The sequence below is a fragment of the Theropithecus gelada genome, chromosome 2, assembly GCF_003255815.1.
Source record: "Theropithecus gelada isolate Dixy chromosome 2, Tgel_1.0, whole genome shotgun sequence".
NCBI classification, from domain to species: Eukaryota; Metazoa; Chordata; class Mammalia; order Primates; family Cercopithecidae; genus Theropithecus; species Theropithecus gelada.
This window is the reverse complement of record NC_037669.1, coordinates 161744499-161764186: the sequence shown is the minus strand read 5'-3', so window position 1 is coordinate 161764186 and position 19688 is coordinate 161744499. Positions and strand designations below refer to the sequence as shown.

The following is a 19688-nucleotide window of genomic DNA, read 5'->3' as shown; positions in this document are numbered from 1 at the left end:
ACAGAGGTAATACACTCATGAAAGCACACTTTTTTGGCTTTTCTTTCTTCAGGTCTTACTTTACCTATTCCTCTCTTGCTTCCTTGGATCACTTTCCAAATAAATCACCTACACGCAAGTTCTTGTCTCAGGATCGGCTTTGGGGGAGACCTAAACTGGACCAGCTAGCTTCTCCCCTGTGAGAGAACAGCACACCAGGAAGAGTAGAAAGATGTCTTGAGGGACAAAGAGAGGAGACAGAGTAGACAAAAGTGGTGAAAGTCCCGACGTAATAGAAGAAATAAGGACCTTACCAATTAACCAGGATCAGTCTTAGAGTTCAGGACCTTGAACCCAAGGTCATCTTGGTATCCAAGATACTCCAGATGGCCCTGGAAGAATAAAAGGGAGACTTGAGGAAGGGAATGTTATTGGGTGAAAGAGTCAGAGAAGAGAAGAAAGGGGCAGAAGAATGAGTGCATGGCATTAAATATCTGAGCTTAACTGTTTTTGCTGAATAATTTTATGTATGATAACATTTCTTTGAGGAAATCAGAACATTTGGAGAACACACTGCTTCTTGGCTATATGCTAAGCAACCCTATTTCCAAGCAGAACAAAATGTTGCCCCTGTTATCTTTACATTATAGGTAAATTAAGGGTACATTGATGAAGAATGAACTAGTCTATCATTTGGAAAGTTATTCTCTGAGTAGAAGACTCTCTAGGTTTTCTGTGTCAATTTAACAATCCTGGAAATACCCAGAGAAGCATAAATTTAAACTCTGTTAATGACAGACTATCTTTCAGCGACAGTTTATTTCAGGAAACTTCATTTGACCCCATTTCCTCGAATGCTTATACCAGAAACTAAACACCACTGCATTCCAAGTATCCGTCCTTAGATTTTGAGATAGTGGTGATAAACATGTATACAAAATGTGATGGTGATGGTAGCTGACCCCCTCACTCCTAATCCATCCTCTCTCCCCTTCCTCTGTGGTAATAGAGTTGAACTGAACATAGGCTGCCCAGCTGGAAACCAAATCCCAAGCCCTCCTTGCAGCTGGGCATGGTTAGGTGACCAAGCTCTGACTAATGGAATGGTAGTGGGAGTGATGTGAGCCACTTCTGCCTTCCTTGTTTAGGAGGAAGTCTCTGGGTTTAGCTGTTTCACCCTTCCCACTGGCTACTCTGGTGATACTTGCAGGAACCTCAGATGCCATGTGTTGAATATGGCATGTCCTGCATTACCCTGGGTCTCTGAATGAATATGGAGAGAAAGCCTTCTGCTGACCTGGAATACCTACTTTTGACTAAATCATGTGAGAAAGAAACAGTCTTCTTTGTCCTTTAAGCCATATTATTGTTAGGTTTCTTGTTATAGCAGCTTAACTCTTACCCTAACTCACGCATATAAATATATACTCTCAACTCTAATCTGATTGACTTGAGCTAGGTTAGAGTACCCAATATTTATGCAGACATTTGAGGTTCCCTGCCTAGGTAAAGCTTATCAATGCAGGGAACGTTTGTCATTGTTTAATTCATTAAGTTATTTCTTCATTCGTTCTTCCATCCATCAATGCATTCATCCATCAATCCATTCATCCATTATATATGGTGTGTTGAGACTCAATATGTGCAAGACTGTTTACTATGGGATACCTAGGGAATATGAATGACACAAAGATGAATGACACCCAGTTCCTGCTTTCAGGGAACTTATAGTCTAGAGACTTTAGATGAAAACTAAAACATTGAAATAGGAATAAGTATGATGAATTCTTGGGAATTTTAATTAAAATAGAATAAAGGTAGTTTCATTTATATTACTTTATTATTACTCTTTTGGGCAATGTTGTCTCTTATGTTTTTGCATTCATTTTCAAGACCAGTGTTTACAGAGTGAATGACCATTTTTATTTAATGGCAATAAAGCATGTATGAGTGCGAGCAATGTGTCAGTTGCCATAAACACAGCCCTTACTCCTCCCCTTGCTCTCCTTCCATGGTCCCGGGAGAGTATTAAACACTGGAAAAGCTGAAGTGTCATTGTGCCCTTCAGCCTTCCTGTGCTCTAGGGAAAATAGCTTCTTAAGGAATGAAGACAAGAAAGAGAAATTGAAAGAACCAGCCTGAAAGATTTTGACAGGTAAGAGGAATTTCCTTTTCCCAGGAATAGTTTTATGGGTGGGTGTAAGGAATGAAGACAAGAAAGAGAACTTGAAAGGACCAGCCTGAAAAATTTTGACAGGTAAGAGGAATTTCCTTTTCCCAGAAATAGTTTTATGGGTGGGTGTTTTTTAGTTTATTTCTATTTATTTTTGCAAATGCATTTATTATCTTTCATTCATATGCTGAAAGAGACAAAGCCATACAGAAGTATAAATAGACAGATGAGAAAGAGAGTCTGAAAGAGACATCATTAATAGCAAAGAGATAGAGAGAAATTGAGATAAGGATAAAGATACAGAGAAACCACACCTCCCCCAACAAGAAAGAATATTTGTTAGATAGAAGAGAAAGAGTAATACCTAAAATGAAAACTATGATAAAGGGGGTTTGCAACTCTTTGAACACTTATTGATCAGGAAGACATGAAATACTTGGAAATGCATCCAGCATTTACCATCTGTATGGAAAGGGGAACTCGACTTACGTTATGGGGACTCATGCATGTTTTGAGTTATTTCACTGATACAAAACCTTGGGAGACTTTAAAATTGGAGATTAGTTTACAACGGTAAGGCCAAAGGAAAAAGAAAACATTAAAGATTTAATGACTAAACAGGCATAGTAGAGATATAAAACTCAGATAAAAAATGACTCTCCTTCTCAGAGTAGTCACAGAGGCTATGGGGGCAATTCTAAGTTAAAAGTGGATTTCCTCTGTTTAGTTTACCAAGATTCATATAATTTCACTACCATTCTGTTTACATTTGATTGTCAAATATCCTTCTCTCTTCTTTCTTTTCCTTCCTTCCTTCCTTCCTTCCTTCCTTCCTTCCTTCCTTCCTTCCTTCCTTCCTNCTTTCTTTCTTTCTTTCTTTCTTTCTTTCTTTCTTTCTTTCTTTCTTTCTTTCTTTCTCTCTCTCTCTCTCTCTCTCCCTCTCTCTCTCTTTCTTTTTCTCTCCCTTCCCCTTCCCTTCCCTCTCTGTCATCCAGGCTGGAGTGCAGTGGCATGATCATGGCTAATTGCAGCCTCGACTTCTGGACTCAATCAGTTCTCCCACCTTTGCCTCCTGAGAAGCTGGGACAACAGGCACACACTACCACACCAGGCTATTATTTATTTATTATTATTATTTTTTGTAGAGAGAGGGTCTTCTTATTTTGCCCAGGCTGGTTTCCAGTTCCTGGGCTCAGGCACTCCTCCTGCCTTGGTCTCCCAAAGTGCTAGGATTAATAGTCATGAGCCACCATGCCTGGTCTAAAGAATGGTTTTTGAAATATGGTTCCTCAGACCAGCTCAGCAGGCAGATTCTAAGGGTTGACACTACACTTACTAAATCAGAAACTCTGGAGGTAGGGTCCAACAAACTGGGTTTTAACAGGGCCTCTGGGTTACTCTGATGCAATATTGAAGTTTAAGAGTCACTGGCATAGGATGTTAGAGATGGAATCTTCATATTTTATAGTTGAGCATTCCACAGAGGAAGAACAAAAACCTTGAAGGAGACTGGTATATAAAGCATTGCTAATTTAATTAAATGAAGTTAAGAAGGTTTATTTGTGAAGACTGAGGAATTCTGCTCAGGTCCCCTCTTCTGTCCCATCTTTTAAGTTCAGTCATTTCAGAAAACCAAAGATCTCCATGAGACTTATCAAGCCTTAAGAGCTTGGGCAGCATAGGTCACGATCTTGAACGAAGGCCTAACCACATCCCCAGCACTCCTAAACCTGAGCTCCTGAATCTGTGGGCGGGCTGTATTTGGAGTGTCTAGTACCTCTCCAGTGTCCTTGCATGTACCTACTGTTCTTCTTCCTGGAACTCCCTTTCTTCACATTCTCACTTGCAAATTTCTACTCATCCTTCAAGTCTTCACTCTGGCATCATCTGCTCTGTAAACTCTTCACCCAGGTGAACACAGGTGCTCACCCACCATATTCCTCAGCACTTTGTATAGCTTTCTATATTATTTGCTTATCCCACAATATTACAATGTATCCATCTCTCTTTCCACTAGTTCTCTGAGGAAAATAATGGTTTCTTTTAGTCTGTTGTTTCTAGTGCCTGAAGTTTTGTCTGGCAAACAATAAACATTCAGTAAAAAGTTGCAAATGTATTGCAATGCTTTATTCCTCTCTCTATGAATCATTATAATTTTGCTGAGCATTTGAGAGTAAGTTGCTGATAGTATGGCCCTTTGCTCCACAACACATCACTGTGTATTTTTAAATAAGAAGGACATTCTCTTACATGACTACAACACGGTAATCAAATTTATTAAATTTAACATTGATACAGTATATATATATATGTATTTTTTTGAGATAGGGCCTCACTCTGTTGCTCAGGATGGAGTGCAGTGGTGCGACTACTGCAACCTCAGCCTCCTGGGCTCAAGCTGTTCTCTCACCTCATGCCTGGGACTACAGGCATGCACCATCATGCCCAGCTAATATTTTTTGTTTTATTTTGTAGAAACCGGGTTTCACCATGACCTTGATACAATATTATTATATAATATTCTGCGCATATTAACATTTTGTCTACTGTCTCATTCAATGGCCTTTATAGCATTTTCCCCCCAAATCAGGATTATGAATTGCCTTTATATGTCATGTCTCTTTCGACTCCTATAATCTGAATCAATTCCTTTGCTTTGTCTTTCATGACATTAATATTTTTGAGATGCAAAGGCTGGTTTTTTTAGACTGTCTTCAAGTTTTGGTTTATGTGATTGTTTTCTCATTATCAGATTTAGGTCATGGATTTTAAGGAGAAATACTATATAAGTGGTGTTAAGTTTTCTCATGCATAACATCAGGAGGTAGATGATGTTGGTTTATCCTGTTATTATTGATGTAATTGATCACTTGGTTAAGTCATGTCCATCAGGTTTCTCCATTGTAATGGTACTTTTTGCCCTTTGTAATTTCTAGGTAGTTTTTCAGAAGATACTTTGAAAATATATTCATATTCTGTTATGTAATGAACTTTTACCCAATGGTTTTAGCAATCTCTGATGATTCTTCCTGAGTCAATTGTTACTATGGCAGTTGTGAAGTAATTTTTAAACTGAATAAATGAAGCTTACAAAATAGACTGTTTTAGTTAACTACTTGAGCAGTATATTTTTGAGAGAAATCCTTTCTATTGCAAAACTATTAAAGTTATTTCCAGAATCAGTATTCTATGCTATCCCTATCTAATTCCATTTAATTTAATGACTTTATTTCTTGCCTCCATAAGGAGTCCCATGTGTTCAAATGCAAAATCTCTTCTGCAGCTTAAGATATAAACATCTTAATGAAATAGTACATATCATGTAGATATTAAATCCTTAATACATAGACACTTAACTCTTCATTGATATAACACAGACATGCACAGCTGTAAAATGTTTACAACTATTTATAAATGTTTATCATTTTGAGTTTCCCACTAGTTTCATAAACAGCTCTAGAGCTTTATTTGCAATTAGCTAAAAATACTTATTTTTTATGACTAATTGCATGAATAGTAATAATTGGGACATAATGGAAAATGAAAATGTAGACATAATATCTATATTTAGGTTTTATATAATAAAACCTTTACTTAAAGGTTTTATTTTTCCAGTAACTTTATTAATCCAAGTGTTTCAAAATTGGAAGTGTAATATTTTGTTGCAGTGATGATGATGATCATGACGATGATCCATTAATTTATTTTGGATCATTTTTCACACCTTCAGACTCTCAAGCTCTTTACCCTCATACAGTTCTTAATTCACTAGGGCAATCTATTCTTTAAGATTCACGCTTTTTTTTTTTACCCTTGGGTAAAAGTTTATTGAAGGATCGGCTATCTAAAGTCTTAAAGTATCTTTCCTTTAATTACTTATACACCTCCGGGAGGAGGCACTAGTGGGAGGTTATGTAGAAACTGAGGAACAGAGAAATCTAATTATAGCACATCTATTTTCTGGAAAAACACTGGACCAATTCCCAGGGACATGTTTGTAATATAGTGCTCAGTATAGTAGTTGACTCAAATCAGTGCTAAGCCCTCTAGATTCATCACATAAAACCTGAAAGGTGAAACAGCGTGTTCAGGTCTGCAGAGAAAATAGCCAAGCCCAAACCAGAATCAAGGCCTGTGGTCTTCCTTTAAAGTCAAGACTTCTCCCAGTATTTTCTCTTGGTGTAAATAATAAAGTGAATAAAATAAATGTGGTTATCTCAGATTTTTGAATCCCTCTTAAGGAGTAAGTTGAGCATGAACAGTAGAGATGTGTTTTTAGGGAGTTGGGGTGGTTGCGCTGAACACTTTCTGGAAAGAGAAACGCAGCTTTTGGGTGTCTGCTATTCCTGGGTGTTGTGATGATCACTGCCACACAATATTCTATTTAAAGAACCCAAGACTAGGAAGTGATTTAGACATGCTAGAGATTCTTGCTTAAACTCTTTGGTTTGTTTAAGAATGTGCCTTAACTATTCACAATAGCAAAGACATGGAGGAATTCTTTTGAACTTTTACAAAATATTGGGGCTCCAAGAAGGTTTACTTTATTTAAGAAACACCTAAAGAGTGCTTTCTGTGTGTCAGGAATGGGTAAAGTGTTTTACAATAACGAACTCAATCCTGATAACACTATAAGGTAGGTGCTATTATTGCCCCTATTTTACCAATGGGGAAACCAAGGCACAGAAAAGTGAAGCAATTTGGCTGAGATCCACTATTAAGTAATGGATCAAAGAGTCAAACCCAGGCAGTCTATCTCCAAGAGTCCTTGCTTTTTAACCACATACATTCTGCAGAAGACAGCTGTGAGGTTGGCTGACCAAGATTATAAAGATGAGGTATTCCCTGTTCCACTTGGAACCTCTCATTCAATGGGATTATTACGTTCTTACTTTCAAACAGATGGACTTTCTTAGAGTAAAAAAAGTAGAAATGGAATTGAGAATAGACAATTTCCATGGACCCCTTTGGAAATGGATTTAAGCTTTGGGGAGGGAGGTCTGATGTTCTGCTTTTTTTTTTTTTTTTTTGAGAATGTATGAGTTATTTTCAGACCAGGCTTATTTGAGCAGGCAGATGTGCTCCTGAGATACTTGAATATTTTAGCATGCCACAACTGTTTACCAGGTCATTCCACTCCTGCATAAATATACAAACGAAATCATTCAGAAATGTTTATGACCCACCAAATGAATGCAGTGTGTGAAATGGAAGTTCTATGCCATGTCCTGTATGCTTTCTCCTTTTATAGCCACATCTGGACAACTTTAAATAGTGAAGGCTGAGGTGTATACTCTGGGTGTTTACAAAATTCTTCCTGAGTTGGATCAGCAAGACCATTTTCCTTGCACAATTGAAACAATGTGGGAACATTTCCCTCTTTATTTTGATAAAGCTTATGTTGATGTGGGGAAAGACATCCTTATGCTTAAAAAAAATCAACTTCATGAGGTATAATTTTTAGTCAATGCGATGGACACATTTTAAGCGCGTGAAGGCACATTTTTTAATTACAAGGTTTCTTCTTTTCCCTAGGTCCACATCTAGAATGGAGACTTGGAAGATATTTTGGGGGATCATCCTCCTTGAAACTGGTTTTGGCTTCATCAAGTCACAGAGTATTGGTAATACCTGGGTTTCTTTAAGCTGAAAACCATCTAGTGGTAGTGACCATCTTAAAAGGAAATATTACAGAAGCTTTGTAATTAATAAGAGGAAACTGATTCCTTGAAGGAGAATTTAGTGAGAATCTGAAAGCTTATAGTCAATGGTGGGCACTTGTTTTTTCAGTACTTAACCCCAAATGACAAAAAAATAGATATTAAAAAGTTCCATATTCTGAAATGTATTACCAGGTTCTCAAACGCTTTTGTAAACAGGAGCCTGTTCTGCATTCTGTCTTTTCTCTTTGGCAGAGCTGTTCCGAGGAGTAATTATCATCACAAGATGGATAGCTTTACTGAGTGCTAGTGACACAGCTACAATTTTTTGCAGTTATTTTAATAGATCGTTGGTACTTTTCAAGATGAAAGTCTCATCAGGAGAAGATTGTTTGAGTAGCCTGAAGTCCCAGTGAGACAATATTGAGGTTTAAATATTCAAATATAATTACACAGGCTGTTATTTGTTGGGGAAAAAAAAACCCATGAAGCTCTCTCAGTTTTCCTTTTGGCTCTGGCTCCCTTCACTTGTGAACAGAAGCTGTGACAGTCTTTTCATGTTTCAAACACCTTCTAAAACTACAAAGGACTAGTGGAGGGGTTAAGAAAGTGACAATCTATGAAAGTATAGTACATCTCTCAAGTTGCATATGATGTAACTGAAACTTACTTGCCTGGAAAATATTCTACAGCTGTGTGGTTTCCTCTGATTTGAAAGATCAGGGGAACACTTCGTAGTTTGCATTTGATCACCCCTGAAAGAGATGTTAAGGGGACAAGCCAGTCAGCCATCCCTGGAACAGTCATTGAATTCTCTCCTCCCAGTAAGACTGAACTTTGGAGGGTTGAAGGGAAATAAAGCTTAAAGCTTAAATAAAGTTCATTTATTGTCTACCTTTCCCATGATCAGGTTCCACTTGGCTTTATGGCCAACATTATGCAAACTTCTGAGAGGTGAGACACAGGACTCCAGAAGTGACAAGTGGATTAAGTGTCCCTGGATTATACCAACCTCCCCAGACCCTCTCTGCCTAGACCCTCACTTGGTCTTTGCTTTTCTGTAGTATGGATTTCTAATTTAATCTTCATGGCAGTTCAGGGTGTGGACTAGATATGAGGAGACCTGGGTCTTAATTCTGGCTCTTTGAATGGATATACATGAGTTACTTTGCCTTTGCAGGTCTCATTTTCCTTCTCTGTGAGATAGCTGAATTGGATTCCTTATTTTATACTTGTGTGGTCTAATACAGTGGCCACTAGCTGCATGTGACTCTCTAAATTAAAATAAATCAAAATTCAGTAAAATATGAAGTTCAGTTTCCGTTATACTAGCTACATTTCAAGTGCTCAGTTGCCACATGTCTAGCAGATACAGTCTCACATAATTGTTTCTAGCACTAAAATTTTAATTCCATTATTTGTTTTCATTAATGTTCAAGATTTCCACCCTTATAAGTGCTGTATCTTTCCTTTCTCTCTTTTCCTCTATTCTTTCCTTCCTCAATATTTTTGGGTATCTATGCTAGATGCTCATGTGGTGAACAAACAAGCAAAATACATGATTATCTGTTCTCATGGAGCTCACAGTCTAGTTGGGGAAATTGCCATTAATTAAATAAGCACAATCATGAACATTACATTACAAACAAAGATAAAAGAACACGATCCTATGAGAATTTACCAAAAATAAATAAAGAAATAAATAAGAGAGAGAGAGAGAAACTTGGAGGAAAGGGAGCATATTTTTAAAGTGCAGTGGCAAGTGGGAACATGGAAAATTGGAGACACTGGACTAGGGAGCCTGGAATTGATAGCAAGGTGGGGAGGGCAGAGAGAGATGAGGCTGCAAAGACAGTGCAGGGCCAGGCCAGGTAGGGAGGGCAGAGAGATGAGGCTGCAGGGACAGTGCAGGGTGAGGCCAGGTGGGGAGAGCAGAGAGATGAGGCTGCAGGGACAGTGCAGGGCCAGCCTAGCTCAGTATTTTAGCCCTCCTGACACAAAACCAAGTGCAAGACATTTTTAACCAATGTGGGAAAATCATTTTTTTTTTTTGGCTTTTCAGCTACTTTGAACTAATGTCATTTTTAGCTGGTTTCTGCTTTTGTTTTTATTCTCATTACTAATTTACATTCTCCTCCCACCATCATATATAATCAAAGCGGGAGGTGTAGGAGTGGGGAGAAATCATAGTGATTGTTGACAAATAGATCGATCATAATCACCTCTTCTTTTTATCTACACATGCACTGTACTTAATCCACATTGTATTTCTTATCATAGAAAAGCAAAGTTTGAGTTGGAAGACAGCAGGGCATCTGGTCAACTCTTTAGTCTAGAGAGACACTATTTGAGACACAGAGGATTAGAGATTTGCTCCAGTCCTGTAGCCACTTAGTGTCTGATCTCTTCCATGCTGGAGGCCAGGATGGGCCCAGGTGGGGTACCAGTGGACCTGGCCACTGTTGAGATGGTGGTTTCCAGGCTTGTAGCTGGGGCTGGGGAGAAGTAGCTGCATAGTGCAGCTTGAGTTCAGGGAACCAAAAGACAAATGTGAACCATACCTACAGAAATGCCAAAGATCAAACTAAAAGGGGCTGGTGGGTGGCCAGGGAGTACAGAAGTCAAAGCTGGAAAGTTGATGTCTTAGGTCAGGTTCCCTGGAAGCAGAGTTTGGAACAGGGATTTGAACGCATTATTTTGAGAAAGTACTCTTTAGGGAAAAAAGTCTGTAAAGGGGTACGAGAAGTGGGTTAGAGTAGGGGATGAAGAGGATAGGTAAAGTTAAACCTTGGCCTGAGTCATGAGAGGTGGTGATGGAGTCTAAATAACACTGCAGGGTTGTTTCACTGAAGGCAAGTGGGCCAGGCATTTGTATCTCCATGTCGATTAGACATTGGCCACCCAGGGTGGTGGTAGTGGTGTAACTTTTCAGGTGTCTCCAATTGAAGTCACTCCCTTCAGCCAAGGTTAGGACTCTGGAGAAAGTCACAGGTAGCACTTGAAGCAGCTGGGGGATAGGTGTGCCAACGAGTAAAGGCGATCTAGGTGGGTACCAATAGCATCCACTACTGGTAGAAAATTGGGTTCTTTTGTTTAGGTCAAGGGATGAATGGAAAGCAGGATGGGTGATCTAACTGAAGGGCCAAATGTCAGAATGGAACAGAGAGTGACAGGTGAGCAGGGGAAGATGGTAGCCATAGGAAGACCAGGGAAGATGATGGTGTGTCTAGGCTGCATGCTGTGCAGGCAGATCTGTGGGGAGTAAAGGCACGGAGTCTGGAGCGATGGGATTCCATCCAGTAACTGTCATTTGTGATGTTTTATCTGAAAGTGATTCTCTTTCCCAGTCTGCAGGGAGGCCTCTCTGGGAGATGTTGTGTTTCTGGTGGACGCCAACATCAACCCCCAACATGCACGCAGTGTGCGGAACTTCTTGTACATTCTGGTAAACAGTTTCAATGTCAGCAGCAAGACCATCCGTGTGGGTCTGGCCCAGTATAGCGATGTGCCCCATTCAGAGTTCTTGCTTTCCACCTACCACCGCAAAGCTGATGTGTTGAGACACATTCGGCAGTTTAAATTTAAGCCTGGGGGCAAGAAGATGGGCCTGGCCCTGAAGTTTATTCTAGACCACCACTTCCAGGAAGCATCAGGGAGCCGGGCAAGCCAAGGGGTACCTCAGATCGCCGTGGTGATCAGCAGTGGGCCAGTTGAGGACCATGTCCATGGACCTGCGGAGGCATTGAGGCGGGCAGGCATCCTGCTTTATGCTATTGGCGTCAGAGATGCAGTTTGGGCAGAGCTCAGGGAAATTGCCAGTAGTCCTCAGGAGAATTTTACCTCCTTTGTTCCTTACTTCCCTGGTCTGAGCAATCTCGCCCAGAAGCTGCGGCAGGAGCTCTGTGATATGTTGGCAAAGGCAGCTGCACGTGTTGACCACGTCTCTCCAGGTACAAAGGCTTTTTCTTTTTAATTTCTGATCTGGAAGTCATGAAACTCAAAGCTTGATCTCTTATTCATCCCTCTGCCCATCCTTTTTATTTTTCATATGTGTGCATGTCTTAATTTTAAAATTAAAATTTCATGAAGTCAACCCTATGCTCCTCTTCAATCACTGACCAAAGCCTCATCAACTCTTTTTATAAATCCTGTGGGCCTTATGCTGGTTCTATATACCGATGTAGTATAATTCCTTTTTTGAATGAAGATTCATTTGTTTCTAGAATGACATTATTATTCCTAGGTTAACTTACCCATGTTGCCTGGATGAAGGACGAGAAGGGAGAGGGGCAGTAGTTCCCCTAGTATGTTTGCTGATTTAACTGCAAGTCTGTTGGTTTAATATACTGGTTAGGATGATTAATTTAGGGAAAATAAAGATCTGTGTTCAAATCTTACAAAGTAGAGAAAGGGTCATCTTAGACAAGTTACTTTACCTCTCTGAATGTAAATTTTCTCCCTAGGATGATAGTACCTGCCTCAGAGAGTTGTTAAAAGCATTAAACAAAATTGTGCAAGTAAAGTGCTTGGCACTATACCTGGCCAACCAGAGGGACTCTTAAGCATTTCCTGTTATTACCTGTCATAACCTGTGATGATGATATACCTGTCATCAACCTTGTGCTTCTATTGGTAATAGGGCATAAAATGGTGAAAATTCTTTACAAATTAATTACTAAACTCCATAATAAAGCATACAACTTTGAGTAGAGAAAGAGAAGAATGCTTGTGGGTTCCATCAAAACCCACAAGAGGACAGACTCTTCATGTTTTATTCATTATTTTGGTATTTCTGTGTAGGGTATGCTAATTGGAAGAAGCGCTAAAACTTTTGACCCATTGATGCAGCAGGTGTGTGGTATATTATATATCTTCCTTTTGTACGGCACTTTGAGGTTTACAAAGAGGTTTTATATTCATAGCAATAATAGCTACTATTTGTCTGGTGCTGCATAGTTTTCAAAGCTTATTTACATTACTCATCTGACTGATCATCTCAACTTTGTTAGAAACATAGCGTAATTAGTATTATTGTTTGCATTTTTAGATGAGAAAAACTGAGGCCAAAGGTACCTCAAGTGGATTGCAGAACTAGGGACTTGATCCCAGATCTTTTAGAGCAGACCCATTCCACTAGAGCAGGGCTGTTTGGTTGTATTCCTGGGAAGCAGAGCTTGAAACAAGAATTTGCGTACACATGATTTGCTAAGGAAGAGCTCCCGGGGCAATGGTCAGTAAGGATGTGGGATATTCAGGACAGAGCAGTAGAGAAAAGTAAGGAAGGGTATGATTTCAGGCAAAAATTCTGTAAAGGGTTTTAGCCTGATCCTGCAGGGGAACTTGTTGTACATTATGTCTCAAAGTTGTCTTGACCCTGAATCTGGGTCAAGCAAGGATCTGGGCTTTTAAATATTGTGAGAAAAGTAGCTTCATTAGCTGGAGGGTAGTTTTCCAAAGAGCGGTGCATAGAATGGTAAAAAAAGAAATCCAAAAGGACTGAGCAGAGCATGACATTGTCTGCTATAGTAGATTATCTTATTTTATCCTCAAAACAACCTTGGGAGAGTATGAGGGTTGGTGTAAAGATTTCAGTGCTGCAGAGAAGAAAATTAAGTCCCAAAGAGGTGAGCGATAAATAGGTCACAGAGCTATTAAATGATAGAGCTGCAATAAGATGTGTCAAAGAACATGGGATATATTCTAGCTTTCTGACCTGCTGGTGCCAGCACACTCCTAGATATGAGGTTTCTTTGTCAAAAGATAGGAGGCTGATGGCTTTTTCTGACTGGAAAGAATACATTTCCTTTCTTAGCATGTTGCTTAATTTACAGAGTGCTTTTCTTCTTAATAAAATTTAAGGGATTGTCTAAGTGGATTTCAAGGTTGGAAGTATCAGTAGAGCAGGTCTGAAATCTCAGAAGGTGATGGAGCAGAGAGAAGGAAAGGTATGGGGGGATGTTAATGTTATTGCTCTGAGCACACTGTCATTTGGGGTGAGGGTAATGTCTGAGGACCACTGAGTATAGGCTGTCTGTCATTATTCTTTTCTGCATTGGTTCCAAGCAGTTTGAACCATTGGTTCAATGGTTCAAAGCATTTTGAGTGAAGATCCAGTAATCCAATCCCTTCTGCCATCTCTCTTATAGTTTGCAGAGAAGCAGCCCTGGCAGACATTGTGTTTCTAGTAGACAGTTCAACTAGCATCGGACCCCAAAACTTCCAGAAAGTCAAGAACTTCCTTTACTCCGTTGTCTTGGGGCTTGACATCAGCAGTGACCATGTCCGAGTGGGACTTGCCCAGTATAATGACAACATCTACCCAGCCTTCCAGCTGAACCAGCACCCTCTGAAGAGCATGGTCTTGGAGCAGATCCAGAATCTGCCATACCGCACAGGAGGCACAAACACAGGAAGCGCCCTGGAGTTTATCAGGACCAACTATTTGACTGAGGAGTCTGGCAGTCGGGCCAAGGACAGAGTTCCTCAGATAGTTATCCTGGTGACAGACGGGGAGTCAAACGATGAAGTACAGGAGGTGGCTGACCGGTTGAAAGAAGATGGAGTTGTTGTGTATGTGGTAGGGGTCAATGTCCAGGATGTCCAAGAGTTGCAAAAAATAGCCAGTGAACCATTTGAGAAGTTTCTCTTCAACACCGAAAACTTCAATATCCTGCAGGATTTTTCAGGAAGTATTCTTCAGACTCTGTGCTCAGCAGTGGAGGGTAAGATAAAAGGTAAGAAGCTGTGTTAGAACCCAAGATTCCAACCATGCCAGCTCACTACAATATAACCCAGAATATGCTGGGTGTATGGGAGGGCAAGGAGTGCCCGGCATCACTGGAGAAGCTGGGGAGACTTTGTAGGAGAAGGCATTGAAGGTTGGATGGAGTTCTTGTGGGTAGAAAGGAACATCTTGCCATGTCGTTCAAAGGAAACAGCATGGGTTTTGAAAGTCGGAAGACCTGTTTTTTAATCCTGTCTTTTCCACTTTCTAGTTATGTGAGCAAGGACAAGTGGCTTCACTTTTTCACTTCAATTTTCCTATCTGCACGAAGAAAATAATATTAGTCTAGAAGAATGGTTTATGAGGATTTAATCAGATAAAGTGTATAAAAAGTTCTAGCATAAAGTGTGTCCTCAGTTAACTTCCCTTGCCTCCTCTGTTGTTTGAACAAGAGTAATTGAAAGGTATGTTAGTGTAATAAAACAGACAATAAGGCAGTAGGCTATAAGAGAGTAAAAGCCTTGTGATAGAGTCCCACATAGAGGAAGGGAAGTACAATATACAGAGAGTTGTAGTACCTCTACCTCTCACATTGGGCACACAAAACCATCCTTGTATTCAATTTTCATGAAAGTTTGATTTGATTCACTTTCTCCTTTTGTCTTTTTCTGGCCCCCTGGTCTCCCTTTCCCTTTACTTCCAGAATTCATCAAAGCCTATGCAGATGTGGTCTTTCTTGCTGACACATCACAGGACACATCACGGGCCAGTTTCCAGAGGATGCAGAATTTCCTCTCCAGAGTGGTTGGCATGCTAGAGGTTGGCAGGGACAAGTACCAAATTGGGCTGGCTCAGTATGGTGATCAAGGTCACACTGAGTTTTTGCTCAATACCTACAAGAACCAGAAAGAGATGATAGCTCACATTCATGAGCGTTTTGTGCCCCTGGGTGGCTCCAGGAGGACAGGCAAGGCACTGCAATACCTTCTTCAGACATTCTTCCAGGAGGAAGCAGGAAGCCGGTATCTCCAGGGCATTCCCCAGTATGCAGTGGTCATTAACTCAGGCAAATCTAAGGATGAAGTCCAGGATGCTGCACAGAGACTGAGAGAGAAAGGCGTGAAAGTTATGTCTGTGGGTGTGCAGGACTTTGACAGGAGAGAACTGGAAGGAATGGGGTCTCCAGACCTTGTCTATGATATGCAGAGAGAAGATGAAGTCAGAAACATAGTAGAAGATATGAACGTGGTGATCCAAGGCACTGGACAGCAGCAGCACAGGATTACAGCCAACGAGGAGGCTGTAGGAGGTAAGGTTTGATCTGAGGATATGTGAGTCACTGGGAGATCTCAGTGTAAGAGGAAAGTCTGGGGAAAGAGCAGAGAAGGTGGGTATTCTGGATTCCTCGGTACTGGGGCACTAGCACTAGCAGACAGGAAAGAGTAGGAAGCATGGGATGGCTCAGGCACAATTTTGTTTTAGTTAACTATGGTCACAATGATGCTGCACAACAAACCGGGTGAAAAGTCAGTGACTGAGAAGAATCATTTATTCTCACAGATGGTTGAGGAACAGCTGATATTGGCTGGGCCCAAACAAATGGCTTTGCTGATATTGTCTGGGCCTCTTCACAGATTTGGGATTTGTCTGGGTGTTGGTTGATCTAGGTTTGGCTCTGCTCCACACATCTCTTATCTTATTCCTGGGATCCGCAGGCTAGTCTGGGCGTATTCTTCTCCTGGTAATTGCAGAGGTACCAGAGAGAAAACCAATTGCATAAGCATTTCTCAAACCTCTGCTCCATCATCTGCTAACATTTCATCGACTCAAGCAAGTCATATGGCTATGTTGAAATGAGTAGAGTAGAAAAGTGTGTCTTCCCATGGAATAAGGAGTAAGGGGATAATATTTCTGAGTAAGAATCTAAATTACCATATACCTTTTCCAGGAGAAGGAGCACTCAGGCTTCTCCCCATAGATTAGATAAAGTACTTCCTTATGTTGGCATCCAAGACACTCAAGGGAGATACTGATGGCGTTTTGGTTAGGACAATTCATAGTGTAGAATTGTCCTGTGCGTTGTCCGAGGTTTAATATCCCTAGTTTCTGCCAGCATCATCCCTGAATCATTATGGTAATCCAAAACATCCCCATACATTTCCAAAATGTCCCTTGTAGATAGGTACCACTCTTGGCTGAGAACCACTGAGCCTTATCTCCTGCTAAGTCTTTGTACACATTCTATTCACCAACCAAGCTGAGCTACTCATCATTTGCTCTATGTATATCATGCTTTCCCACCTCTGTCTCTGCTCTTGAATACACTATAATATCAGCCTGTGATGCCCACAGTCAAAATTTAGCCTTCAGTTCTTAAGTTACCCTCTTGATGAAGCATCCTTTGAGCCCTACAACTAGAAGTGGCCAATTTTTCCTTTCTCTGAACTCTGCCCAGACCTATCAACATCTAGAGCTTGGGGTCCTTGGAAATTTATGGGCAGAAAAAAGACAAACACATATACAACAAGAAGAGGAAAATCCAATCAGCGGTAATAAGGAACTAAGAAACACCTTATGGAGGTACTACATTAAGTAGAGATAGATAGTACAAAAGGAGGGCATACTAGAAGATGTGAGCTGGAAGGAATTGTGCTGGTCCCTCAATAACAGGTGTTATTTTAATACACAGGAGAAGGAAGGAGGGTACTCTGGGCAAGGGGAAGAACCATGTAAGGGGTCTACATCCTGGTAAGGGTGTGGAAATGGGAATGGTCTGGATGAATGTGGAAGAAAGTTTAAAAATGGAGCCAATTTGGATCAGTGTAAGAGTATAGAATTAGTGAAATGAGATTGGATTAGGTATGATAGACCCTGACTACAGGATCCCAAAGACACTAGAAGTAATTGGAAATTACTTTTAAACAAGAAATATGACATGAACAAAGCAGTCTTTCAGGAAACCTTCAGCAGGCAGGCTGGGTTCCAAATGGCACCTCAGACTCAGAAGGACTTTAAGGCTGAGCTGTCATCTGGCCACGTGGAAAGGATGTCTGGGCCCAGCCCAAGGGTGACTCTGATAATGAGGAAAAGGAAGGAATCCTGAAGACAATTTGAAAGGAGAAAAACAGCACTTGGTACAAGAAGGTGAAGGAAGGGAGATGTCAAAGATGTCTGGAGTTTCTAGAGTCTGTGTTTTAGACTTGCTAAAATTGTGGACAACATCCTCCTTTAAAATCTAGGATTGAATTTTGATTCTTTATGAAAAAGGACCACAGGGGACATTTCAGGACACCAAGAGACAAAAGAGAAAGTTAAAATGTTATTCTATTGCCCCTAAACCTTGTTTCACAATATTCAGTTGTTTACACAGTGGTTTCAAGCCTCTGCATGTATGGTTTTGGCTCTCTGCTAGGGAGATTTCCTTTCTCACAGATCAAAGCAGATATGGACCTTGACACTATGTGGACACAGTGGGTTTCCCTGCAATAGGCACTGTTTCAAATAGAGAGAGTGGTGTTTGCATTCTTCTTGGCAGCAAGTTTATGTTTTATTCCTTCACATGAGGTAAGTGGAAGGGAAGGTTCTTCTGTAGCAAAATGAAACAGCCAGCTAGCCTAATATTTGGATAAAGATTTTTCATAGAAACTTGCAACATTTCAGGCTGCCTCTGTTAAAATGACATGACATTGATCAGAGAAACCTTTAGAAATTAACAGCCACAGTTAATTTTCATCTTTTAGGAGGTTTCAGGCCTATAAATGAGAATTTGATCCAGGGTCTCTTGAAACTAGAAAAGTGAAGAAAAATTAGTCAAAACTCAGATTCTTCTGGTGGACTTAGATAAATTGAGAAGCAATCTTGAAGCACTTTTTCGTCGATATTCATATATTTAAATATTTTGCAAGTGATGTGAATACTCTTCCATGTCAGAATTTCTGAAATAGGTATGAACCCTGTGATGTTCTTTGACCGTCATGCCAAATAAGGGCTTCTATTGAATTATAAAATGTAGAAATATAAGTTCATATGACATATATTATTGTAATTATAATAATAAATATATTATGTAACATATAAAATATATCATAATACAGCTTTTATATATTAATGTTGTCTTTATTATTCTGTTCTTATGCTAAAGCCCTTCTTTCTGATTTTGCTTGTTTGCAGCATGCACAACTGCTATCCGGGCTGACTTAGTATTCCTCATTGAGGAATTTAGCAGGGTTAGACAACCCAATTTCCAACAAGTTGTCAATTTCCTGAAGACCACTGTCAGTTCTTTAAGCATTCATCCTGATACTGTGAGATTTGGCTTGGTCTTCTACAGTGAGGAACCACGACTCGAATTTTCACTGGACACATTTCAGAATCCAGCCAAAATCTTGGAGCATTTGGACAAATTAACCTACCGGGAAAGAAGAGGAAGGACAAAGACTGGTGCTGCATTAGATTTCCTGAGAAACGAGGTTTTCATTCAGGAGAAGGGCAGCCGGTCCAACCACGGTGTGCAGCAGATAGCTGTGGTCATCACGGAAGGCTTCTCCCAAGACAGTGTATCTAGACCCGCTTCTCACCTCCGAAGGGCAGGCATCACCATCTATGCAGTGGGCACCCAGAATGTCTCAGAGAGTAAGGACCTGGAGAAGATAGCATCATATCCTCATTGGAAGTATTCAGTCCCCCTGGAATCCTTTTTGCAGCTCTCCATAGTACGAAGCAAGCTTATAAGCCAGATCTGCTCTGAGATGGTGGACAGTAAAGTTTCCTTTAGAGGGATGAGCTATCCCCTACAAGAAGGTAGGACGGTCTTTTCCAAATTTGGTATTTTTAAATAAAAAATTTTCTTAAGTTTTTTTTAGTTGCTCCGTGTACCCATCTCCTCTATCCTCCAACAAAGAAAAGATTTTGAAGTCAATTCATTAAAAAACCAGAAACGGAAACTTTGTTTATCTTGATGCCAAACAATGCAGGAGAAAATGAAGTAAAAAGGCAACATTTCTAGCACCTCCTATCTTATCCTTCCTCCCTTTTAAAAAATATGTAAATTTTGATCTCACACTGTCACTCAGACTGGAGTGCAGTGGCACAATCATAGCTCACTGTAACCTTGAACTCCTCCAGTTAAGTGATCCTCCAGCCTCACCCTCCT

General features: G+C 40.3%; 1 protein-coding gene across 1 annotated transcript in view; it reads left to right on the top strand.

Annotated features, from left to right (window-relative positions):
• Positions 1-7696: 7696 nt before the first annotated feature.
• The window catches only part of LOC112619207 (collagen alpha-4(VI) chain-like), an 87882-nt gene continuing 75890 nt past the window's right edge, over positions 7697-19688 (top strand). The window contains exons 1-4 of the mRNA XM_025377160.1: positions 7697-7776; positions 11160-11762; positions 13959-14546; positions 18707-19336. Of these exons, the coding sequence (XP_025232945.1) occupies positions 7701-7776; positions 11160-11762; positions 13959-14546; positions 18707-19336 (1897 nt within the window). The 5' untranslated portion in view covers positions 7697-7700. The remainder of the gene's footprint in view (positions 7777-11159; positions 11763-13958; positions 14547-18706; positions 19337-19688) is intronic.